This window comes from Zea mays, chromosome 3 (assembly GCF_902167145.1).
Source record: "Zea mays cultivar B73 chromosome 3, Zm-B73-REFERENCE-NAM-5.0, whole genome shotgun sequence".
In the NCBI taxonomy this organism is placed as follows: Eukaryota; Viridiplantae; Streptophyta; class Magnoliopsida; order Poales; family Poaceae; genus Zea; species Zea mays.
In genome coordinates, this window is record NC_050098.1 from 230303652 (window position 1) to 230329938 (window position 26287).

At 46.5% G+C, this 26287-nt stretch overlaps 2 protein-coding genes across 4 annotated transcripts; one reads left to right on the top strand and one right to left on the bottom strand.

Moving 5' to 3' along the window:
- Positions 1–339: 339 nt before the first annotated feature.
- LOC100279506 (OSJNBb0091E11.19-like protein) lies at positions 340–3809 on the top strand. 2 transcript variants are annotated; one of them, XM_008674481.3, is made up of 2 exons: positions 340–792; positions 2397–3809. In XM_008674481.3, exons 1-2 carry the CDS (start codon positions 717–719, stop codon positions 3464–3466), a joined length of 1146 nt encoding a protein of 381 aa, XP_008672703.1. In that variant the 5' UTR covers positions 340–716; the 3' UTR covers positions 3467–3809.
- Positions 3810–4078: 269 nt separating this feature from the next.
- LOC103651598 (uncharacterized) lies at positions 4079–15005 on the bottom strand. 2 transcript variants are annotated; one of them, XM_008677261.2, is made up of 2 exons: positions 14598–15005; positions 4079–4787 (listed from the first exon to the last, which is right to left on the bottom strand). In XM_008677261.2, the coding sequence occupies exons 1-2, from the start codon at positions 14890–14892 to the stop codon at positions 4582–4584; spliced, it is 501 nt and encodes a 166-aa protein (XP_008675483.1). In that variant the 5' UTR covers positions 14893–15005; the 3' UTR covers positions 4079–4581. The 2 variants fall into 2 exon arrangements, with proteins under 2 accessions (XP_008675483.1, XP_008675482.1); XM_008677260.2 differs by having other exon boundaries at positions 4079–4790.
- Between the last annotated feature and the right edge of the window lie 11282 nt (positions 15006–26287).

Sequence of the window (26287 nt, forward strand, 5' to 3'; positions counted from 1 at the left end):
TATGGGTACCACCGTATCCACTAATGGAACAGTGTTAGGCGTATACACACAAGCGAGCTGTGTACACGCTGCGCTAATAAAAAAACAGACCTGCCAATTTGCCATGATGACAAGCATTAACCAAGAACCGAAGAACGGACAACCAGATTAGCTAGGGACGAAGCGCGCGCGGCCCCACGCGGTGTCCAATCAAACCGCCACGGCCGGAACTTCCGGAATGACGAGACTATCCCCCGACCCGAGTCCGACCACCGCCAGAGTACAACGTCCTGGGAAATGGCCACGTACGCGCGCGTCAAGACTCAAGAGGGCCATGTGACCACATGCAGGGGCTGTCCCCCACGAGGGCATGAACCGAATCGGCTCCGAACCGGGAAGCGCCGCCGGTTCGGCCCGGCGCATCCGGCCGTCCGTCCTTCCGGAGCCCCACGCGATAGGCGGCAGGAGCGGCCGAGCGGGACACGCGTTGCAGTTCAACACCGCAGTGGCATTCTCGCTACTGAGACTGAGAGGCAGCCTCCCTCCCTCGTGGGCGTTCTACCGCGACGGGGGTCGCTCTATAAAGAGCGGACGCGCCCCCGCTGCTCTGCTCATCGTCCTCCGCTCCAGCAGCTGCCACAGAGACATCAGAGAGCGGTCCTCCTTGTGAGTCTGAGCTGAAGAGGAGGAGGAGGAGGAGGAGAAGCAGCAGCGCAGCCGGAGGAGGGAGAGCGAAGATGCGCCGCGTCGCGCTGTTGCTCGTCGCCGCCGTGTGCGCGCTGGCGGCGCCGGCTGCCGCGGTCGTCACTGACGGTGAGAGCTCTCGGACCTAAGCTTTGTCATATACCGTTCCGTTATGCTGTTTTCTTCACTCTAGTCCAGTCGTAGATGCTGCTACTCTGCTAGGGTACTGCTCCTAGAGTGGACACCCCAGTTTACAGCTTCCAATTCCAGCTGCCCGGAATAGCTCAGCTCTGTGAGCCAGCCGTATCAAAGCAAAACTCCCGCTTTTGTCCATACGCACGGCTCCGCTGTATACGTTCGTCCATCGTATCACTGACACCATGCATAAAATGATTCGTTTTAGACTAAACCTATATTTATTAATCAACTTATATGTCTACATTCATTGTCCTTAATTTGAACGTAGATGGAAAAAAAAGAGGGATAGAAAGAACTATATTTTTTGGAACGGATGGAATGTTCTTTTACGTAGTAAAAGAAATACATATAAAAAAGATAAAACGTTACTGAAGTTAGAACGGATGAAGGACGGAGGATACGGTGGCCCCTGAATTAATTACCAGCCGATCGAGCGAACACAGAACTGTGCTTTTCTCGTCGTCATCATACATACATTCATGCACGTAGTTAATGGCCTGGTTAGATCCGAAACTTCCCAAAGGGTCGTCATCACTCGTCTCGACAAAATGAATAGTGCTGTGTGTCGCTGTCATGCATATGGGTGGTGGGTCGATCTGATGATCATCATGCCATGCAAATGCATCAACGCTCAAGGCTTTGATTAGTATATATAGAAGAGGACCAATGGAGCATGCAAGCAAATATATACTGTACTGTAGGCACCTGTCGCTTGGCCCCACGGTCACGTACACCTCGCATGGCTAGCATGTATATATATATACTGGGCTACTGGCTGGCACCCGCCTCCTAACTGATTTTTTATATCAAACCACTCTAACATCTAAATAAAAATTCTTAATTATTCAGTTACTAACCAGCGCATGCTGGTCTGGTCGACATAATACATTACTGGGGGTGCTTGGTTGAGGATTGAGTTAGTTCATTATCTTCTCACTCCTCATTTTTTTGGTTTGGGTAATAAAATGAGTTAATCCATCACCACATTATTCCTTATATTTAGTTATTTAGTACTAATATATGGAATGTAGTCATTCCACTAAATTTGAGGAATGAGCACATGATTCATCAATTCATTTTGGATCGAATGATTCGTCAAACAAACACATCATACAAGGATTTTGCCCATTTTCCGCCGCCAAAGCATCGTCTTCAGTTATAGTACTAATGATAAAGCTGACTCGGCAAAGTACGATTAGTATTGGCCGGTGGTGCTGTGAAAAAAAGTAGGGGATGCGTGTTTGATTTGGTCGTGTTCAGATGCGTCGGACGGACCCCACGCATATGTGTGATGTGGTGGTAGATAGAGCAGCTGTGAATGCGTCTGACGATCAGCGCGAGGCCGGTGAGCCTGAGCCCCCCACCGACAGAGCAGCAGAACCAACAGACTGCAACATCTGGTGCTGCGCTGCCATGCAACGTGCACCCTGCCAGTGTCAGCTCAAAAGACTGCAACATCTGTTGCTCCCACCGGCCCACCACCAGACCCATCACGATACATACAACTGACACGAAATGCAATGCAAATGGTGCAGGTCTTCTCCCGAACGGCAACTTCGAGGATGGCCCGCCCAAGTCGGCGCTGGTGAACGGCACGGTGGTGTCGGGCGCCCACGCCATCCCGCGGTGGGAGACGTCCGGCTTCGTGGAGTACATCGAGTCGGGGCACAAGCAGGGGGACATGCTGCTGGTGGTGCCGCAGGGCGCGCACGCGGTGCGGCTGGGCAACGAGGCGTCGATCCGGCAGCGCCTGGCCGTGGCGCGCGGCGCCTACTACGCCATCACGTTCAGCGCGGCGCGGACGTGCGCGCAGGCGGAGCGGCAGCGGCTGAACGTGTCGGTGAGCCCCGAGTGGGGCGTGCTGCCGATGCAGACCATCTACGGCAGCAACGGCTGGGACTCGTACGCCTGGGCATTCAAGGCGAAGATGGACGCGGTGACGCTGGTCATCCACAACCCGGGCGTGGAGGAGGACCCGGCCTGCGGCCCGCTCATCGACGGCGTCGCCATCCGTGCGCTGTACCCGCCCGCGCTCGCCAGGCGGGCGGGGGGAAACAACCTGCTCAAGAACGGCGGGTTCGAGGAGGGCCCCTACTTCCTGCCCGGCGCGTCCTGGGGCGTGCTCGTCCCGCCCAACATCGAGGACGACCACTCGCCGCTCCCCGCCTGGATGATCGTCTCGTCCAAGGCCGTCAAGTACGTGGACGCCGCGCACTTCGCCGTGCCCCAGGGCGCGCGCGCCGTCGAGCTGGTGGGCGGCCGGGAGAGCGCGCTCGTGCAGGAGGTCCGCACCGTGCCTGGGTGGACCTACCGCCTCGCCTTCGCCGTGGGAGACTCGGGCGACGGCTGCGCGGGCTCCATGGCCGCCGAGGCCTACGCGGCGCGCGCCACGGTCAAGGTGCCCTACCAGTCCAGGGGCACCGGAGGATACAAGCGCGCCGTGCTGGACTTCACGGCCATCGCCAACCGCACCCGCGTCGTCTTCCAGAGCACCTTCTACCACATGAAGCCCGACGGCACGCTCTGCGGCCCGCTCGTCGACGACGCCTCGCTCGTCGGCCTGCGCAAGAAGAAGCCCGCGCGCCGCCTCATGCAGCTCCTGTAAGCGCTGCTTCCACGTGCACTACGCCCGGACGGACCGCGCAAGCGATGGTGTAATACGGCTGGTATGTGTTTTTTGGTTTGGTGTGTGCGTGCGTGGTATACGCGTGCCGTGCGCGCCCTGTGGCTGTGGCTGCAGTGGCGTCGCGTTGGGTGTTTTCTTGTTGTGACGAAGAAAAAAGGGTATGGGTTGGGGTGGTCCGCTGGCCGGCGCACCGGGGTTTTAATCAACTTATATTAACCTGATGAAGGTGAAGGTGAAGGTGACACGGGATTAATGGCAAAAATGCTCCTAGTACTATTTTTGTAATATCTCGTGCTCCTGCTTCTCCTCGCTCAGATCTCCACCTCCACGTCGCGCGTCCAGACCTTGTTGTTCTCGATCGTAGTCCAGTTCCAGGTTGTTGATGCCGTTCCGGTGGAGGAAGTTCTTCCACCACCGACGAAGAAGCCAACCGCTCATATATACTCGAACTGGACTCTATTGTAATCCGGACAGGACGATCAAGCATCTCCTAGCGTCTTACGGCTCCTTGTAGGGGCAGGTTTGGTTTGGCGCTCTGAGTCCAGGATCAGTTCAGATTTGATGTCTTCCATACTCAGAAGCCGCCAGCACTTTTTTTTTTGCAATATGACACTGAATTAGCCTTTCAAGTTTGTGGATCCGTTTCTTTCTTCCTCATGCAATTCGAGAAGCTACATGCATGGTGATTCTTCTGACCCAGATAAAAGATCTAGAGGATGGGGTTCTATGGTGAAAAATATGAATGGAGAGGTATTGGTGGCTGGGGCTGGGGACACAACTCGACATGCTTCATCGGCCCTACATGCATGGCGATGTGCCATTGTGGCCTACAAGAGCATTCATTCTTCATGCAATTCAGTTAGGTTTATCGCAAATCATATTAGAAAAAAAAATGGATGCCATGGTGTTTCATATTCGAGACATGATGCAATCAGAGTTTTCTTTTTTTAATGCCTCGTTATGTAATAGAGACTGTAATAAGGTATCTGATTAATTGTTTAGCTATCCATGGAGCTTATATTTTTTTTTTAAAAAAAAAGATTTTGAAAAATGTAAACTGGCTAACACGCTATGGCTGAAGCGCATGTGTTGTTTTAAATTGTTCGCCGTACGTGCTCCATTTCACTTCTCAACAGCACTCTTCTCTTATTTGTCCCATGAGCCTTGCCTACGGGATCTGAATCCTCCGTCGTGCGGCCGTCTCCTCCTTTCTCCATCGTAACACTGCTTCGTGGTCGTGGCATTATCCTGACACCGGCAACCGCCATGCGGCCCTCTCCCTTCTCCAGCAGGACGCCATCTTCTAGTCGCATGTATAGAAATAGGAGAGACAACATAATTCAGGCAAAATGGTTGAATAACTTCAAAAAAGTATAAATGAAAATTTAGAGTTACTACTTCGCGAAATATGGACTATTTGGAATGATGAAACACATCATTAGATTTTGTTAGAAGCTAGAATATCAACGCTACAAAAACCGTTACTCATCATAGACCAGGGTTAACCATCCTATTTTTACTAATTTCTCACTAATAACCGGGAAAGAGAAACCGGATGGTTTTCGTTGGTTTTCAAATTTTCTGGCTGATTTTCATTTTCAAACAAAAAATGGTTTCGAATTTCCTGACCTAGAAATGATATTTGCTGGCTGGTTTTTGTTAATTTTTCATTGAAAAATGTTGTTCCTCGGATTTTTTCGAACGAAATTCGTTGTTTGCAATGTGCATAGACTTTCAAATTAAAAAACAAAATTTGTATTTCTCGACCAAGATTTCATGATTTTTAGCGAAAATTGTTGTTTTTAAACGAAAAATGATGACTGAATTTAAAAAAAATAAATATGGGACATACCAGGAAAAATCGTTGTTTTTAATAGAAAATCTTTGTTTTTAAACCGAAAATGATGGACATTTAGAATGGCCTCCTCTATAACATCAATTTTGATAGACGTGCAACAAGGACGAACATTCTAAAACAACCATGTCTCCTAATAGATTATTTATAGAGGCAAACATATTTGAAAACGGCGACGCTACAATAGCTTATGAGAAGAAGGTGAAAATCATCCCTAATATTTTTGTTAATTCTCACAATTCAAAACATGGTCTTATTAGGTATTCATGCGGTTGTTGATGGAGATCAACAGTCAAATTTTAAAGGAATGGATGAAGAGGTAAATGATCAGCTAATTCAAACGGTCGGTAGAGTCATTGGACACTTATAAAAGCGATAGGACCTTTTATTTTCCTTTTGCCATGCTATAATGGGCCATGGAATGGGTAACTTCACCAAGGTGAGTATAGTTAGGTGTGATGTGCATAGTTGTAAAAATTACTGTTAGGTAAACCAAAGATAGCTCACAAAAAGTTTGAAAGAAACCCCACTCGAAAAACAATTAAAACGAGTGAGTTGGACATTATGCAATAGCACAAGACGTGTATGGTGCTTTAGCGGATAAAACAATAGATGGACATCTGCCATGTAGCGTTTCAGAGTTATATCGGTGTGTTCAGTGTGCACCAGGTACGATGCACTAGACAGGGCATCCAGAGAACTTACACAAGTGCCCTAGACACTTTGCACTCACTTGCTTGCCTGATGCACTACCGGATTGGGTATTTAGAGAGCATATAAACTATGTTTGAGAGGCTAAGTACTCATCGGATGTGTCTAGTGTGCCACCGGACGTGGCACTAGACATGGTACTCAAAGAGGTCTGCAATTGTGCATTTGAGGACTATACTCACTAGACATGTCTGATGTGGCACCGTTGTTGGGACTAGATGCCATATATAGTAATGACTAGAACTAGCTATCGGAGAGGCACTAACATGTCTAATGCAGTGGGGAAAGTGAGCACCAGACATGTTCAATGCTCCTAAAAGTGCTGAGTGGGGTGTAACGAGTAGTTTTACCTCTTAGGGCTATTTATACCCTCAACTCACTCCCGAAAGCATCCACTTGAGAGTAACAAAGACCCTTGCGTAGGGAGGACATCAAAGAAGTAATAATCATGTAGTTAGCAACCTCATCAATGTATAGAGAGTGAGTTGTGTGCATCCATCATTCTAATTAGATTTGGCATAGTCAAGTGAGAGTCTAATGTATATTACTCATATTACTCTTGGTGATTGGCATCACCTATATGGCTTGGTGGCAATCGAGAGTGTGGTGATCATCTATAGAGCTTATGAGTAATCTAACTTGGGACTTGTACATTTTTATGAGCGGTTTACCATGCCAGAATAGCTCATAGAGAGCACTTGGTCCTTACGCAAACCAAGGGAGAGCAACACTCTTGCTTAGGTACTCCAAGGAGGATTAGTGGGAGTGTTGACTCTCTAAGGCCTCAATAAAATATCGACAAGTCTTCTAACCCTTGATTTATTAAATATATTTACTTTCTTAGAATTGTCATTCTAGTACAGGGTCGGTAACTAGTGTGCAAAACTGTTGGTCACATATCAGGCACTCATATAAAGTTAAATTTGTAATTAAATATTAATTTGTACAAGAAATTTTAGAGAAATCTAATTCACCCTTGTCTTGTGCATCTTGATTCTTTCAATATCCACCAAGCCCCACTACGCCACATACACAGAGAAGACAATACTAAGGTTACAATTGGTCCAATGCCAACAACAATGCCAACAACAGTGGTTAGGGAGAGTAGAAGCTTCACATGGCAAGTCCAATAACGTCAGCCAAATGAGAAAAAGAGTCTATGCTCCATGCCTCCTACTTTTTTTAGAACATATTTGTTGATCATTAAGATGATAAAAGTTTACGGACATAATATGCTCTTTGTTCCAAGTGCGAGAAGTGGTGGACATGGAGAGACCTATGTCGTCTACTCCATGGCGACAAGTTGACCCTACATTCTTGAAGTTGTTTACAACCAAGGCTGTTGAGGAGAAGGCTTTACGGAATATCCTCAAATAACAAGAACATGTTGTTTTAATTTTGTTTTAGGAAACATTTTCTGAAGACTAGAACGTCTGATTCGGGCGATGAAACGATGCTCGGGGTGGGACGAAGCCAGTGGCGAAGGATGATTGTTTTGGTATGGCTTTAGCGACAAAGATTACATTCAAACTAATGGCTAATGTAGTAATGTTCTTGCTTCAGGCCACGACTAAAGCCCACGTGTCACTTACCTCAGTGCTGCGGCCCTGCGGGGGTTGACAGTGGACGTCAAGAGCGTCGATTGGAGATGGGAGACCGTAGGCTGGTGGCCGAATGCCGAGGTAGCAGAGTGGCAACGACGGGCGGAGGCTAGAAGCCGGTGGGCGGGCAAGCGGACAATCGAGCGGACGCTGGATCTCTACCGTTGCTCGACTGCCATCCACGCGCGAGGGCGGAGCCGAAGGGCTGAGTCTGGTGGGCAGAGGGGCGAAGGATGGTAGCCGGAGGTCGCAGGTCTAGAGATGACAATGGGTACCTGAAACCCGATGGGTTTTTACCCCATTAGGGTACGGGTTTGGGTCAATTTTCATACTCATGGGTTTGTTAATGGACATAAATCTATACCCGACGGGTTTATGGGTACGGGTTTGTTCCTATAGTACCCAAACCCGTGAACCCGTGGGTTTTTTAAACCCGACCAAACCTAGTGCATATTGTCATTTTATTTTATAAACGAACAACAAACTTGTTATTCCTTATTTACTTTATAATTTTTATCAATTGGTGAATGTATCAGTAATCGGTGAGAGTGTTGCTTGCTTGCTATTATAGTTTTTACTAGCGTTATATATGTGGTGGATGGATAACTTAGTGCAAGGTCACTTAATTATACAACTTATTATTTATATTTCATTCTCTCTACTAATAATTGTTATACCAAATCACGAACTCATTGTTCATGACATAGATTTTGGATCATGATATCATTAATCATTACGATACTTATTGATTATGAGAAGAACTAGTATATTGGAGATGAAACCCGCGGGTAACCCATTAGTACTTGCTAACCCGATGAGTACGGGTTTGAGTAAAATCTCAAACCCGTTATGGGTACGAGTTTTTTAATGGGCATAGATATTTTTCACGGGTACGGGTTTGAGATAGCAAAACTCATCTCTACGCAGGTCGCTATCGACGCCAGGCCGAGACGGGCGCAGCGCAGTCAGGCGGCAGTGGGTGACAGGGTCAGGGTGAGGGAGTGAGGAGTTGACGCTACTGACTACCTGGAATTGGGCCATACCTGGTAGAAATTTTTTCATTTGGTATGGCTTGGGCCATAAAATGCTATAATAGACTCTCCGCCCCTTGTCAAAGCTCTATCGTCGAAGGAGCGTCACCTTTAGATCATGAAAGGACGAAGGGGGCAGGAGAAGACACACTGTCTTGTACGCGATCTAGTGATTGTATTCATCGTGTATATAGAAATTGGGGTATTTATGTCGACATGCCTGTTTAAATAGATGAAGTAGTACCACTGCTATATATAGGGATGGACATTATTTTGTACCACGAGTCTTGTACCACCGTAAGTCTGTACCACTCAGGGCTAGTTTGTGAGCCATAAAACCGAAGAGAATTTGAGGGGTTAAAATCCCCTCCTTAGGCTATGTTCGGTTCTATCCCAATCCATATGGATTGAGTGGGATTGAGGGGTTTCAATCCCTAGTAAGTCAAAATCCCCTCAATCCGTATCAATCCCCTCCAATCCATATGGATTGAAAATAACCGAACAAGCCCTTAGGGTTGATTTGGTGATAAGGGGATCATAAGGGTATTGGAGGGGATTGGCGAGGAAATAAACTAATTTCCTCATCAATCCACTCCAATTCTCCTGTAATCCATGGTCACATTCAATTTTAAATAATAAGGAGATTTAAGCCACTCCAATCATTTTTGGTTTTTGGACTCGCAAACTAGCCCTCGAAGCAGTAAGCACGAGTGGCACAAAAATTGCCCATAAAATTACTGGACAAAATTGCAGTGGTACAAAAAATTGCACATAATCTATACTACTCCTTAAGAGCGCAAGGAGAGCGTCCACCGAGGCATCAACGTGCCCCCGCCTCGGTCAGCGTCCACACTACCATGCCCCCGCCCGTGCGCCCCCGCCTACCCTCGCCCCATCCGCGATCCCTCAGCCATCACCACACCGATCCCCCGCCAGCATCGCCCCGCCGCGCGCGACAGTGCCATGCCCCCACCCCCATCCGTGATCCCCCTGTCACCACGTCGATCCCCTGCCGTCACCACCCCACCACGCGCAACACGACAAAGATGACGCGGTGAGGCCGTTCCCCTGCCCCCACAACGCTGAAGCCCTGAGACAGCCGATGTTGGAGCGTGCCCTTCACCATCCCCTCCGCGACCACCCCTCCCCTCCCCTCCCTGCCGCGCTCGCCCCCGAGATTGCCGCACGCCGTGGCTGGAGTTCCGCGCCCCTACACCTTCCTGCACGATATCACCGCCGATCTGTCCTACCAGGAGGTCGTGACCCCACCACCCAGATGCCCTCGTGCACGCCACCGATTTCGCCTGCCTGAACTCCCCACTGCCCCCATTTCTTCTTCGCCAGCTCTCGATCTCAACCGTGGCCCCCGTACCCACAGTCGACCTCCAAATCCTCTGCCATCGATTCGTGGCCGCCAACGCGCCGAGGGGGCGGGGAGGGTGGGCATGGACAAAAACTGGCTCAACGGCGGTGAGTTGCTCGGCGCGTCTAGGAGCTCCCGGCGGCGGGCCTCTAGGATGGTGGCCATGATGCATGGGCTCAGGAGGATGTTCGTGGCGCACAACGGCAAGAGCCAGGCACACAGGGATGAGCAGAGCACTACCTTTGCCTCTACATCTACATCTGTTAGCCCAAACATATGAGCTGCTAGGTATCATGTTATTTTTTCCATGTCTATCTATCCCTCACCCATGTGGACATTGTGCCAGTGTTTTGATGGCGCCTTACAATCTTGCTAAAGCAGCAGTTCTAGATTCCCTCCTTTCAAAAGCGAATCTTGAGAATAACAGGTATAAGAAGACCCAAAGATCATTGATTGGATGTGATCTGATCCTGAGGCGAAAAGGTGATGTCATATTTATGTTGGTTCAATAGATTTATGCTGGTTTGCCTGTTCTCCTTGGTCAGTTTTCCCCCGACCGATGGAATGGCATGATGTATAGATGTATTGTAGTTTATAAAATGGAATACGTTTATGTGGATAAACTACTTTGTTTGTGCACTATTGGTAATTTTCATTCATTTTCTGGCAGAGAGGCCGGACCAAACCAACACTATAAACCTCTAGGTATAGTAAATATACAGTTTGGATTAGGATTATGGATTCCTATAATATTTCTTTATGCTAGAATTTTACTCGGTCTTTCTTTAGCATGATAAACTCCTATGATTGACCGAGAGCTTAATAATGTTTTGATCTAAAAAACTCAATCAATGACTTTGATCAGATTGGTAATAATACACAATATTATCAGGTTTCACCGTTACAAGGAGAACAAGGACACACAAGAGGGCTAGATGGCAGAGGTTCAAGTAGTCTTCATGTTTTATTTCATCAAAAGTACTTCACATGTTTTCTTTTGAGTTACTCAATTTTCTCAAGTTAATCCACAACTTCCTAGCCCGACTTGCCCAGATCCGAGCGGCGGTGGCAGCCGCCTTCCTCGCCTCGCCCTGATCCGTTATTTGGAACATATTCAGATCAGTTACGAAACTCTAGCTGATTGTGCAACTGTTGTTGTCCAAGGAGCCTTAATGCAGATGCTGAACATGAAAAACTATGGAAGAAAAAAGATGTAATTCAAAAGTAAGTGCACTTGTCTACTTAGGTCCATTTTTAATAGTACATATTTTCATGTTTCAATGATGTTCAATATTATTTATAACATATCTGTTATAGTACACAAAGCCTACAAAATGCACTGGCACAGAAAATTAATCATGTCAAACACATCCACACAATCTATCTCCAAAATTCAATCAATAATATATAGTGTACATAGTTTACTGGAGAATGTAAGGTTTAGTGGGAAGGGAGACAGGAATACTAAAAAATCCACACTCAAAGAAACAGGGAAAAGAAAAAGGATGCAGAGTTTACGGCGAGCAAACTCAAGCGCTTCTATTCGGAGATGATGCAGAGCTCTCTGTGGGATTATCCAAAGTTAATATATGTGTTTTGTTTAATTTATTCCCTTATTAGTCATTCTTTTGAAATTACTACCTCTACTCTTTTTTTCATTTGATGCTTTCAAAATTGACATGGTCTTCAATGCATATCTTCAGTTTCTACTTTCTCTAAACATTTGTTATTAAACCCTAACGAGAATGTAGTCATCTAGAAATGTTTGACATTACAAATCTACTAATGTTATTTCTATGTCAAAAATAATGATTTTTTTGTCTGAATCATCTCCATCTCTACTCCTTCGTGCTGGACGACGAGGACTCGTTCATGTGGCCCGCGACGATGGACCTGTTGTGCCTGTCGTTCCCTCTCCTAGAGGTTGGAGGAAGAGGAGGGTGGGGGACGCGAGGCCTCTTTCTACCCTGCTGTTGCCCAAACCCACGAGAGAATGTGAGTAATCCTTCAACTCGACAGCTAACACAATTTATTTCTTCTTTACAACCCCACCATGGTATGTTGCATCCTCTTCTGTAAATCAGGGAGCAAAATGGGCTATTTACCCACTAAGGGTTACAAAGTAACATTTAGAGTGCTAGAAGTGTTCATTCTTAAACTACAATTTAGTAGTTCGACCAAAAATTCCATAATTCAGGGGTCCTCCTTTCTGTATCTTTTTGGTATATTTTATCTACCTGTTGATATGGCCAAAAAAATTATTTGATGATATAATATAATTTGATATTTACATCCTGGTTGTAGCTCTAAAATTGTTGGTATCCTGTTTTTGGCTGACAACACCATTCTTGTTCATGAATAGGATACCGATTATCTTTTTGCTAATGATGGTTGCTTGCACTATTGTTAGTTTCGCTCTCTATTTGTGGTAGATGAGCTGATGTGCACTTGTGCAATGAGTTTGTTGCCACATACATTCTATTAAAAAATATCCAATGGATTATCTAGACAGTGATGTTATATTCCATGCTATTTGGTTTTAGGAAAGAGTGGTATAATCTTTGCTATGAAGTAGTATCTTGCTGGAGCAACTACCAATTCCCAAGATGGTGTCACTGATATATATTTGGGAAGTGATTGCCAGTCCTCGAGGAGATGGTTACTTTGTTGTTTGTTATTTCCTATTGTAGATATGTCTTTTCCATGGCAATGTGAATACAGTAACTTCATATCACTTGCTTTTGATCAAACGTTTTGTTCCAAGGATTTTTTTTTAATCTATCCTGTGATGTTTTCGATTCTCCTATGGGCCATGTAATACATCGCAAACATCCAACTGAGGTTAGTAATTTCTTCTTTCTTTTGCTCTGTATTGTGCTCTGCTCTCTCTCTCTCTCTCTAGATTTCAGCTAACGCACTGAATCATGGTTCAAGCTAGAGAAGTAGCTTGTTTAGGTTCTCTTTTTCGTAACTAATCTTCAAATATTTTTTCAGGTTTGTTATTCAGCAAAGTCACCATTAAGACTGTGAAGGTAGAATGCCTAGGTCCAATTTGGTCTCCAAAATAGGTTGGATCTTTTATCATCATTGGTATCTTGTATTTGTAGAGACAATCTTTTACATAAAGTTGCATGTTCCTTATTAAAGTAGTAGTTAAGACCTTTGTTTTCATGTTTTTTGCACTAAATAAATTTCAAATTCAATTCCTAGCATGTCTTCTTTTTTACATTCTAATAATGATGTATAAATAACATTAAAGTAGGGTGGTAGGGGAGCACTCTTCTTTCAGAGTGATAAATATGGCTCTTTTGTTTAACTTAATTTGTTTAAGTGTAATATAAGACTGAGTGTTATTATTCTTTTTTCTTCAGTTTCATCTTCGTCCTTATGCTGCAACTGGGTTGGGTTTGGATAGACCTTCTATTACAAAGTTGTTCACCTGCAAAGATATTGTACGAGTGCTTGTATTTGAGATCCTAGAGATTAGAGAAGTTCCTGGATAGGCTCACAAATTCTGCAGTCGTATGGTTGAAGAATCATGGATCAATCGAAAATCAAATATGCTAGATGATGGCACTCATTTTCAAGGGACAACAGGAGATCTATTGCTGTATGGAGGATATTTGATCTATTATATAAGTATATTAGATATAAGTATGCCCTAAACAAGAACAACTTAGGTTGCAACCAATACTTTATTGTGCACTAATATTCTACCGAATAATTTACGTACCATCACAACTAACAGGCATCGTACTAGTAAAACAATGAAAGCAGCATCGCGACGAGGTCGGAGCACCTCGCTGAAATCCATTCCTTGCCCATGGTCACAACTCACAATGTCTACGCAGCAGACCGCGGTTGGCAACCGAGCGTGGCCCTAGCACGAAGACACCTTGGTTCTCCATTCCTTCCAAATGCACGAGAAAACGAATAGGAGCAAAGAGTCGAATCCATGACGCTGGCAACTGAGACGATGTCCCGGCAGCGTAGCCACCAACCTATCAAGGTCAAGCCGTCAAGGAGGCAGCGTCGATTAGCAAAGATGCAACCCCGTAGGAGATGAAGGCCTGTTTGTAGAGGGTGCACACGTCAGAGTCCTGACGGTGCGCGCGCCACAACTCTTCGGCGTCCCGCTGGCGCTCAAAAGAGTGACCTTGCCTTCCTCCAATGTAAGATGAGGCGAAGTCGTCACCGTCTCCTCGATTTTGGATCACCAAAAATTACTTTGATTCTGCGTGACTCTTATCCAAACACTATATAAAATACAGCCGCCCTTGGTATTTCTCCTTGTACGTCCAACAAAAACACAAGTTCGGATCTTAGGATCTTGGAGTCCATGCGTGACCTTGATCTCTGGCGGGGGTTGTGTCCTTGGCGTCCAATAACGGTTCTAGGCCGGCCTCCATGGCCACATCCAACCCTCCTATTGGTTGGTTTTGGATCTGACGTCTTTATGTCCGACCAACATAATGTTTAGTTGCATTGGCGTGGACGTGTTTCATCATCCCCAATAAGATTAGCATAAAATAGTCGTTTGATGTGTTACCAGCTGGGAAGTCAGTGTCGGAGAAGGACCAGAGGAGAAGGCCGCAGAGGAGCACGCCGACGGGGATGAGGTGGACGAGGGCGCGAGCGAGGTCGGCGCGCGAGGCATCCAGGGCCTCCTTCTTGGCCACGTCCGACCGTGGGTCATATGTCGGCAGTTGGTCCACGTCCATCACGCCCGCCGTCGAGCTCGGACCCGGCGATGCCGCCCCGCCAGTCGCCGCTAACGACGACGACGACACGGACGACGACGATGACGACGACTGCTGCAGGTAGTAGCTCGACGAACGGTGCATCGTCTCTCCTCCCACGATCTATCTCCTTGATTGTACGTGGCCAGACGATTTCGTGGATGAACAGTCTTGTATCTTCGTGTGCGGCCGGTGTGGCGTGTCGCGTGTTTGGGATCTGCTAAGCCTCTTGTGTTGCACGCATGCAAACTGGCTGGCTTTGCGCAGGTGTCGCTTGCGTCTTTACGCTGTGCTCACCACCGCCACAACATGTTCTTGATGCTGATAAGTGGACACTGAGAGTCCTATTCTATTCTATATATAGAAAAAATATTGGGACATTCAGTCACACACTACCGGAATCAACCTCTTCGCCGAGTGCCGGAAGCACTCGGCGAAGCCTTAAAAACACTCGGCAAAGGCTTTGCCGAGTGTAACACTCGGCAAAGAAGGCTCGGCAAACAGTACATCGGCAAAGGCTTCTTTGCCGAGTACTTTTTTTCGGGCACTCGGCAAAGATCTTTGCCGAGTGTCAGGGTGCACTCGGCAAAGAAAAGCGACCGTTACGGCGCCGGTTGACGGAGACGGCGGCTTTGCCGAGTGTCAACGGTGACACTCGACAACGAAGATATCTTTGCCGAGTGTCCTCCTGGCAGCACTCGGCAAAGCCGCCTTCTTTGCCGAGTGCCACTTGGGACACTCGGCAAAGAGCCCGCCAGGGAGGGTCCCCATGTCAGGCTCTTTGCCGAGTGTCTCAACTGGCACTCGGCAAAGCCGACCTCTTTGCCGAGTGCCAGCGACACAACACTCGGCAAAGAACCTAAGCCGGTGCCCAGGTCTGTGCTCTTTGCCGAGTGTTTTGACCCAGACACTCGGCAAAGAGCCTCTTTGCCGAGTGTTACACTCGGCAAAGTGACCAGTATGTACCTTTTTTATTTGTTTTTTGTTTTCCATCCACACAAACAGAAAATATCACATATATATCACATATATATCACATATATACATCACAGATATCATCACAGACATAAATAGCCAACACAAACATAAAACCGTGACCACAAACATAAATATCCATCACAAACATAAGTGTTCAACACAAACATAAGTCGCAAACGTCGCAAGCTCTCACATAAGTATCAAACAGAAACATAAGTATTATACATAAGTTGTGAAGTCTAAAACAACGACTCATGGAGGTGGGCGGTTTGGCCGGGGTTGCGTTGGGCTGAACCCTTCCGGAGGGTTGTTGGATGCCGCCCCAGATTGGCCCTGCACAAAGAAGAGATAGCATGTGTTATACCAGATGCATTACAAACATCTAACTACAATTTTGGTACTCACAGGAGTGTGGAAGAGAGTAGGGTCAACTGGGGGAACAATGGAGGTGGCGGAGCGATGCCCTGTGCGGCGCCAAGGCTCTGCATGTACTGGAACATCTCCGCCATCCTCTGATCAGCCGCCGCCCGCTCCGCCATTATCCTCGCCTCCATCTCTTCTAGTTGGGTCTGTAATATTACAAGCCAACGTTATAGTAACTCAAAGACTAGGTATATAACTAAAGGAAGGACGAGTTACAGAAGCACTAACCTCGAGTTGTGAAATGCGATGCTGTGAGCTGTCGTGCCGAGGTCGAATGGCTGGGCTCGAGCCAGTGCTCCTTGCTCTCACCTGAGACAGAGTGGGAGTGGAGGACGAGTCGATTGCCCCGTCGGCAATCCAGTACCGCCCATGTCTCTTGCCTCCTCCGACCCTCATGAGCACATCGGGGTCGATAGGCTCGGTGCTCGGATCATAGTCTGGGCCATGGACCTCCTGCGCCATGGCGGTGTAGTCATGGAGGCGGCTGTAGACGGCGGGGTTGGTGTAGGCCTCGGGCCCGTCATCCAGGTTGTAGGTGACGTCGGACGTCGCCTTACCCTTATGGGCCATAGCATAGGCCGAGAAGGTGGAACAAGGCCTGCCACCATGTGACGCCGACTGCAACGAAAACCAACGAGATAGTTAGAAATAATATCTAACTTAGTGCTATATGATAGTCGCCTAGAGGGGGGGGGGGTGAATAGGGCGAAACTGAAATTTACAAATATAAACACAACTACAAGCCGGGTTAGCGTTAGAAATATAAACGAGTCTGCGAGAGAGGGCGCAAAACAAATCGCAAGCAAATAATGAAGTGTGACACACGAATTTGTTTTACCGAGGTTCGGTTCTCTCAAACCTACTCCCCGTTGAGGAGGCCACAAAGGCCGGGTCTCTTTCAACCCTTCCCTCTCTCAAACGGTCCCTCGGACCGAGTGAGCTTCTCTTCTCAAATCAAAGCCGGGAACAAAACTTCCCCGCAAGGGCCACCACACAATTGATGCCTCTTGCCTTGATTACAATGGAGTTTTGATCACAAGAACAAGTGAGAAAGAAAAGAAGCAATCCAAGCGCAAGAGCTCAAATGAACACGGCAAATCACTCTCACTAGTCACTAGGGTTTTGTGTGGAATTGGAGAGGATTTGATCTCTTTGAATGTGTCTAGAATTGAATGCCTAGCTCTTGTAAGTGGTTGAGAAGTGGAAAACTTGGATGCAATGAATGGTGGGGTGGTTGGGGTATTTATAGCCCCAACCACCAAAAGTGGCCGTTGGAAGGCTGCCTGTTCGATGGCGCACCGGACAGTCCGGTGCACACCGGACAGTCCGGTGCTCCCTGCCACGTCATCACTGCCGTTGGATTCTAGCCGTTGGAGCTTCTGACTTGTGGGCCCGCCTGGGTGTCCGGTGCACACCGGACAGATACTGTTTGATGTCCGGTGTTCCAGCATGGGCAAGTCTGACGTCTGTGCGCGCTGCGCGCGCATTAAATGCACCGCAGGGAGCCGTTGGCGCCGAAGAGAGCCGTTGCTCCGCTGGTACACCGGACAGTCCGGTGCACACCGGACAGTCCGGTGAATTTTAGCGGAGCGGCTGCCACCCGAACCCGAGGCTGGCGAGTTCCGGAGACCGCGCTTCCTTGGAGCACCGGACATGTCCGGTGCACACCGGACAGTCCGGTGAATTATAGCGCGCCGGCTTCCGAGAAATCCCGAGGGTGAAGAGTTTGAGTCTGAGTCCCCTGGTGCACCGGACAGGTACTGTTCACTGTCCGGTGGCGCACCGGACAGTCCGGTGCGCCAGACCAGGGGTGCCCTCGGTTGCCCCTTGAATCCAAAACTTGGTCTTTTTATTGGCTGAGTGTGAACCTTTTACACCTGTATAATCTATACACTTGGGCAAACTAGTTAGTCTAAGGATTTGTGTTGGGCAATTCAATCACCAAAATTATTTAGGAACTAGGTGTAAGCCTAATTCCCTTTCAATCTCCCCCTTTTTGGTGATTGATGCCAACACAAACCAAAGCAAATAGAGAAGTGCATAATTGAACTAGTTTGCATAATGTAAGTGTAAAGGTTGCTTGGAATTAAGCCAATTTAACTACTTACAAGATATGCAAGGAATGTTCCTTTCTTATTTAGCATTTTTGGACCACGTTTGCACCACATGTTTTGTTTTTGCAAATCCTTTTGTAAATTCATTTCAAAGATCTTTTGCAAATAGTCAAAGGTAAATGAATAAGAGTTTGCAAAGCATTTTTTAAGATTTGAAATTTTCTCCCCCTGTTTCAAATGCTTTTCCTTTGACTAAACAAAAACTCCCCCTAAAAGAGATCCACCTCTTAGTGTTCAAGAGGGTTTTGATATACTATTTTTGAAATACTACTTTCTCCCCCTTTTGAACACAATAGGATACCCATTGATAAATACTTTTGGAAAGCACTAAGTTTTTGAATTTGGTGGTGGTGGTGCGGTCCTTTTGCTTTGGGCTCATTTCTCCCCCTTTTTGGCATGAATCGCCAAATACGGAATCATTAGAGCCCTCGTTAGTGTTTTTCTTCCTCTTTGGTCATAAATGAATGAGTTAAGATTATACCAAAGATGAAGTCCGTTCCTTTTGCTTTTGAGCTTTTACTCTCTCCCCCAAGGATGAAGTTCTTTTCTTTGATGCTCATTTCTCCCCCAAAGAGTAGAGAGTTGCTCGGAGTGATGGCGAAGTATGAGTTGCGGAGTGGAAGCCTTTTTCTTCGCCGAAGACTCCAATTCCCTTTCAATATACCTATGACTTGGTTTGAAATAGACTTGAAAACACATTAGTCATAGCATATAAAAGAGATATAATCAAAGGTATTCAAATGAGCTATGTGTGCAAGCTAACAAAAGAAATTTCTAGAATCAAGAATATTGAGCTCATGCCTAAGTTTGGTGAAAGATTGTTCATCAAGTGGCTTGGTAAAGATATCGGCTAATTGATCTTTAGTATTAATGTAAGAAATCTCGATATCCCCCTTTTGTTGGTGATCCCTAAGAAAATGATACCGAATGGCTATGTGCTTAGTGCGGCTATGCTCGACGGGATTGTCGGCCATTTTAATTGCACTCTCATTATCACATAGCAAAGGGACTTTGGTTAATTTGTAACCATAGTCCCGCAGGGTTTGCCTCATCCAAAGCAATTGGGCGCAACAATGTCCTGCGGCAATATACTCGGCTTCGGCGGTGGAAAGAGCGACCGAATTTTGCTTCTTTGAAGCCCAAGACACCAAGGATCTTCCCAAGAACTGGCAAGTCCCCGATGTGCTCTTCCTATTAATTTTGCACCCCGCCCAATCAGCATCCGAATAACCAATCAAATCAAATGTGGATCCCCGAGGGTACCAAAGCCCAAACTTAGGTGTGTAAGCCAAATATCTCAAGATTCGTTTTACGGCCGTAAGGTGGGATTCCTTAGGGTCGGATTGGAATCTTGCACATATGCAAACGGAAAGCATAATGTCCGGTCGAGATGCACATAAATAAAGCAATGAACCAATCATCGACCGATATACCTTTTGATCCACGGACTTACCTCCCGTGTCGAGGTCGAGATGCCCATTAGTTCCCATGGGTGTCTTGATGGGTTTGGCATCCTTCATCCCAAACTTGGTTAGAATGTCTTGAGTGTACTTCGTTTGGCTAATGAAGGTGCCTTCTTGGAGTTGCTTGACTTGGAATCCTAGAAAATACTTCAACTCCCCCATCATCGACATCTCGAATTTCTGTGTCATGATCCTACTAAACTCTTCACATGTAGACTCGTTAGTAGACCCAAATATAATATCATCAACATAAATTTGGCATACAAACAAGTCATTCTCAAGAGTTTTAGTAAAGAGTGTAGGATCGGCCTTTCCGACTTTGAATCCATTAGCAATAAGGAAATCTCTAAGGCATTCATACCATGCTCTTGGGGCTTGCTTGAGCCCATAAAGCGCCTTAGAGAGCCTATAAACATGGTTAGGATACTCACTGTCTTCAAAGCCGGGAGGTTGCTCAACATAGACCTCTTCCTTGATTGGTCCATTGAGGAAGGCACTTTTCACATCCATTTGATAAAGCTTAAAGCCATGGTAAGTAGCATAGGCTAATAATATGCGAATTGACTCAAGCCTAGCTACGGGTGCATAGGTTTCACCGAAATCCAAACCTTCGACTTGTGAATACCCTTTGGCCACGAGTCGAGCTTTGTTCCTTGTCACCACACCATGCTCATCTTGCTTGTTGCGGAAGACCCATTTGGTTCCTACAACATTTTGGTTAGGACGTGGAACTAAATGCCATACCTCATTTCTAGTGAAGTTGTTGAGCTCCTCTTGCATCGCCACCACCCAATCCGAATCTTGGAGAGCTTCCTCTACCCTGTGTGGCTCAATAGAGGAAACAAAAGAGTAATGTTCACAAAAATGAGCAACCCGAGATCTAGTAGTTACCCCCTTATGAATGTCTCCGAGGATAGTGTCGACGGAGTGATCTCGTTGTATTGCTTGGTGGACTCTTGGGTGTGGCGGCCTTTGCTCTTCATCCTCCTTGTCTTGATCATTTGCATCTCCCCCTTGATCATTGCCGTCATCTTGAGGTGGCTCATTTGATTGATCTTCTTCTTCATCAACTTGAGCTTCATCCTCATTTTGAGTTGGTGGAGATGCTTGCGTGGAGGAGGATGGTTGATCTTGTGCCTGTGGAGGCTCTTCGGATTCCTTAGGACACACATCCCCAATGGACATGTTCCTTAGTGCTATGCATGGAGCCTGTTCTTCACCTATCTCATCAAGATCAACTTGCTCTACTTGAGAGCCGTTAGTTTCATCAAACACAACGTCACATGAGACTTCAACTAGTCCAGTGGACTTGTTAAAGACTCTATATGCCCTTGTGTTTGAGTCATATCCTAGTAAAAAGCCTTCTACAGTTTTAGGTGCAAATTTAGATTTTCTACCTCTTTTAACAAGAATAAAGCATTTGCTACCAAAAACTCTAAAGTATGAAATGTTGGGCTTTTTACCAGTTAGGAGTTCATAGGATGTCTTCTTGAGGATTCGGTGAAGATATAACCGGTTGATGGCGTAGCAGGCGGTGTTGACCGCTTCGGCCCAAAACCGGTCCGGTGTCTTGTACTCATCAAGCATGGTTCTTGCCATGTCCAATAGAGTTCGATTCTTCCTTTCCACTACACCATTTTGTTGTGGCGTGTAGGGAGAGGAGAACTCATGCCTGATGCCCTCCTCCTCAAGAAAGCCTTCAATTTGAGAGTTCTTGAACTCCGTCCCGTTGTCGCTTCTTATTTTCTTGATTCTTAATCCGAACTCATTTTGAGCCCGTCTCAAGAATCCCTTTAAGGTCTCTTGGGTTTGAGATTTTTCCTGTAAAAAGAATACCCAAGTGAAGCGAGAATAATCATCCACAACAACAAGACAATACTTACTCCCGCCGATGCTTATGTAAGCAATCGGGCCGAATAGATCCATGTGGAGTAGCTCAAGTGGCCTGTCGGTCGTCATGATGTTCTTGTGTGGATGATGGACTCCAACTTGCTTCCCTGCTTGGCATGCGCTACAAATCCTGTCTTTCTCAAAATGAACGTTTGTTAATCCTAAAATGTGCTCTCCCTTTAGAAGTTTATGAAGATTCTTCATCCCAACATGGGCTAGTCGGCGGTGCCAGAGCCAACCCATGTTAGTCTTAGCAATTAAGCATGTGTCAAGTTCAGCTCTATCAAAATCTACTAAGTATAGCTGACCCTCTAACACACCCTTAAATGCTATTGAATCATCACTTCTTCTAAAGACAGTGACACCTACATCAGTAAAAAGACAGTTGTAGCCCATTTGACATAATTGGGAAACAGAAAGCAAGTTGTAATCTAAAGAATCAACAAGAAAAACATTGGAAATAGAATGGTCAGGAGATATAGCAATTTTACCAAGTCCTTTGACCAAACCTTGATTTCCATCCCCGAATGTGATAGCTTGTTGGGGATCTTGGTTTTTCTTATATGAGGAGAACATCCTTTTCTCCCCGGTCATGTGGTTTGTGCACCCGCTGTCAAGTATCCAACTTGAGCCCCCGGATGCATAAACCTACAAAACAATTTTAGTTCTTGACTTTAGGTACCCAAACGGTTTTGGGTCCTTTGGCATTAGAAACAAGAACTTTGGGTACCCAAACACAAGTCTTGGAGCCCTTGTGTTTGCCCCCAACAAATTTGGCAACTACCTTGCCGGATTTGTTAGTAAGCACATAAGATGCATCAAAAGTTTTAAATGAAATGCTATGTTCATTTGATGCATTGGGAATCTTCTTCTTAGGCAACTTGGCACGGGTTGGTTGCCTAGAACTAGATGTCTCACCCTTATACATAAAAGCATGATTAGGGCCAGAGTGAGACTTCCTAGAATGAATTTTCCTAATTTTGTCCTCGGGATAACCGGCAGGGTATAAAATGTAACCCTCGTTGTCCTGAGGCATGGGAGCTTTGCCCTTAACAAAGTTGGACAATCTCTTAGGAGGGGCACTAATTTTGACATTGTCCCCCCTTTGGAAGCCAATGCCATCCTTAATGCCTAGGCGTCTCCCATTATAAAGCATGCTACGAGCAAATTTAAATTTTTCATTTTCTAGGTTGTGCTCGGCAATTTTAGCATCTAATTTTGCTATATGATCATTTTGTTGTTTAATTAAAGCCATATGATCATGAATAGCATCAACATCAACATCTCTACATCTAGTACAAATAGATACATGCTCAACAATAGATGTAGAGGGTTTGCAAGAATTAAGTTCAACAATCTTAACATGGAGAATATCATTTTTATCCCTAAGATCGGAAATTGTATTTTTGCAAACATCAAAATCTTTAGCCTTAGCAATTAAACTTTCATTCTCTAATCTAAGGCTAGCAAGAGATACATTCAAATCATCAATCTTAGCAAGCAAGTCAACATTATCATCTCTAAGATTGGGGTTTGAACTATTACAAACATGTGAATCAACCTTAGCACTTAAAATAGCATTTTCATTTCTAAGGTTGTCAATTATCTCACGGCAAGTGCTTAGCTCACTAGATAATTTTTCACATTTTTCTACTTCTAGAGCATAAGCCTTTTTAACCTTAACATGTTTTTTGTTTTCTTTAATTAGACAATCCTCTTGGGAATCCAAAAGGTCATCCTTTTCATGAATAGCACTAACCAATTCATTTAATTTTTCTTTTTGAGCTATGTTAAGGTTGGCAAAAAGGGAACGCAAATTATCTTCCTCATCACTAGCATTGTCATCACTAGAGGATTCATATTTAGTGGAGGATTTAGATTTAACCTTCTTTTTGCCGTCCTTTGCCATGAGGCACTTGTGGCCGACGTTGGGGAAGAGAAGTCCCTTGGTGACGGCGATGTTGGCGGCGTCCTCGTCGTCGGAGGAGTCGCTTGAGCTCTCGTCGGAGTCCCACTCGCGAGAAACATGGGCATCGCCACCCTTCTTCTTGTAGTACCTCTTCTTTTCCTTTCTTCTCCCCTTCTTGTCGTCACCTCGGTCACTGTCACTAGATATAGGACATTTAGCAATAAAATGACCGGGCTTACCACACTTGTAGCAAACCTTCTTAGAGCGGGACTTGTAGTCTTTCCCCCTCCTTTGTTTGAGGATTTGGCGGAAGCTCTTGATGACGAGCGCCATTTCCTCATTGTCGAGCTTGGAGGCGTCGATTGGTTGTCGACTTGGTGTAGCCTCCTCCTTCTTCTCCTCCGTTGCCTTGAATGCAACGGGTTGGGCTTCGGATGAGTCGCCAAGCTCGTTGATTTTCCTCGAGCCTTCTATCATGCACTCAAAACTTACAAAATGCCCGATAACTTCCTCGGGGGTCATTTTAGTATATCTAGGATTACCACGAATCAATTGAACTTGAGTGGGATTAAGAAAAATGAGAGATCTTAAAATAACATTTACCACTTCGTGATCGTCCCACTTCTTGCTCCCGAGGTTGCGCACTTGGTTCACCAAAGTCTTGAGCCGGTTGTACATGTGTTGTGGCTCCTCTCCTTTGTGAAGCCGGAACCGACCGAGCTCCCCCTCGATCGTTTCCCGCTTGGTGATCTTGGTGAGCTCGTCTCCCTCGTGCGCGGTTTTGAGTACATCCCAAATCTCCTTGGCGCTCTTCAACCCTTGTACTTTGTTGTACTCCTCTTTACTTAGAGAGGCGAGGAGTATTGTTGTTGCTTGAGAATTGAAGTGCTCGATTTGGGCCACCTCATCCTCATCATAGTCCTCATCCCCTACGGATGGTACCTGCGCGCCAAACTCAACAACATCCCATATGCTTTTGTGGAGCGAGGTTAGATGAAATCGCATTAAATCGCTCCACCTAGCATAATCTTCACCATCAAAAGTTGGTGGTTTGCCTAATGGGACGGAAAGTAAAGGTGTATGTTTGGAAATGCGAGGGTAGCGTAGGGGGATCTTACTATACTTCTTGCGCTCTTGGCGCTTAGAAGTGACGGAGGGCGCATCGGAGTCGGAGGTCGATGTTGATGAAGTGTCGGTCTCGTAGTAGACCACCTTCCTCATCCTCTTGTGCTTGTCGCCTTTCCGGTGCGGCTTGTGGGAAGAAGCTTTTTCCTTCTTCTCTTTGTGGTGAGAAGAAGATTTCTTCTCCTTCCCTTTGTTGGAGGAGCTCTTCTTCTTCTCCCTCCTTTTAGTGCGGGACTCTTCCGATGAAGTGCTCCCTTGGCTTGTAGTAGGCTTTTCGCCGGTCTCTACCTCCTTCTTGGCGTGATCTCCCGACATCACTTCGAGCGGTTAGGCTCTAATGAAGCACCGGGCTCTGATACCAATTGATAGTCGCCTAGAGGGGGGGTGAATAGGGCGAAACTGAAATTTACAAATATAAACACAACTACAAGCCGGGTTAGCGTTAGAAATATAAACGAGTCCGCGAGAGAGGGCGCAAAACAAATCGCAAGCAAATAATGAAGTGTGACACACGGATTTGTTTTACCGAGGTTCGGTTCTCTCAAACCTACTCCCCGTTGAGGAGGCCACAAAGGCCGGGTCTCTTTCAACCCTTCCCTCTCTCAAACGGTCCCTCGGACCGAGTGAGCTTCTCTTCTCAAATCAAAGCCGGGAACAAAACTTCCCCGCAAGGGCCACCACACAATTGATGCCTCTTGCCTTGATTACAATGGAGTTTTGATCACAAGAACAAGTGAGAAAGAAAAGAAGCAATCCAAGCGCAAGAGCTCAAATGAACACGACAAATCACTCTCACTAGTCACTAGGGTTTTGTGTGGAATTGGAGAGGATTTGATCTCTTTGAATGTGTCTAGAATTGAATGCCTAGCTCTTGTAAGTGGTTGAGAAGTGGAAAACTTGGATGCAATGAATGGTGGGGTGGTTGGGGTATTTATAGCCCCAACCACCAAAAGTGGCCGTTGGAAGGCTGCCTGTTCGATGGCGCACCGGACAGTCCGGTGCACACCGGACAGTCCGGTGCTCCCTGCCACGTCATCACTGCCGTTGGATTCTAGCCGTTGGAGCTTCTGACTTGTGGGCCCGCCTGGGTGTCCGGTGCACACCGGACAGATACTGTTTGATGTCCGGTGTGCCAGCATGGGCAAGTCTGACGTCTGTGCGCGCTGCGCGCGCATTAAATGCACCGCAGGGAGCCGTTGGCGCCGAAGAGAGCCGTTGCTCCGCTGGTACACCGGACAGTCCGGTGCACACCGGACAGTCCGGTGAATTTTAGCGGAGCGGCTGCCACCCGAACCCGAGGCTGGCGAGTTCCGGAGACCGCGCTTCCTTGGAGCACCGGACATGTTCGGTGCACACCGGACAGTCCGGTGAATTATAGCGCGCCGGCTTCCGAGAAATCCCGAGGGTGAAGAGTTTGAGTCTGAGTCCCCTGGTGCACCGGACAGGTACTGTTCACTGTCCGGTGGCGCACCGGACAGTCCGGTGCGCCAGACCAGGGGTGCCCTCGGTTGCCCCTTGAATCCAAAACTTGGTCTTTTTATTGGCTGAGTGTGAACCTTTTACACCTGTATAATCTATACACTTGGGCAAACTAGTTA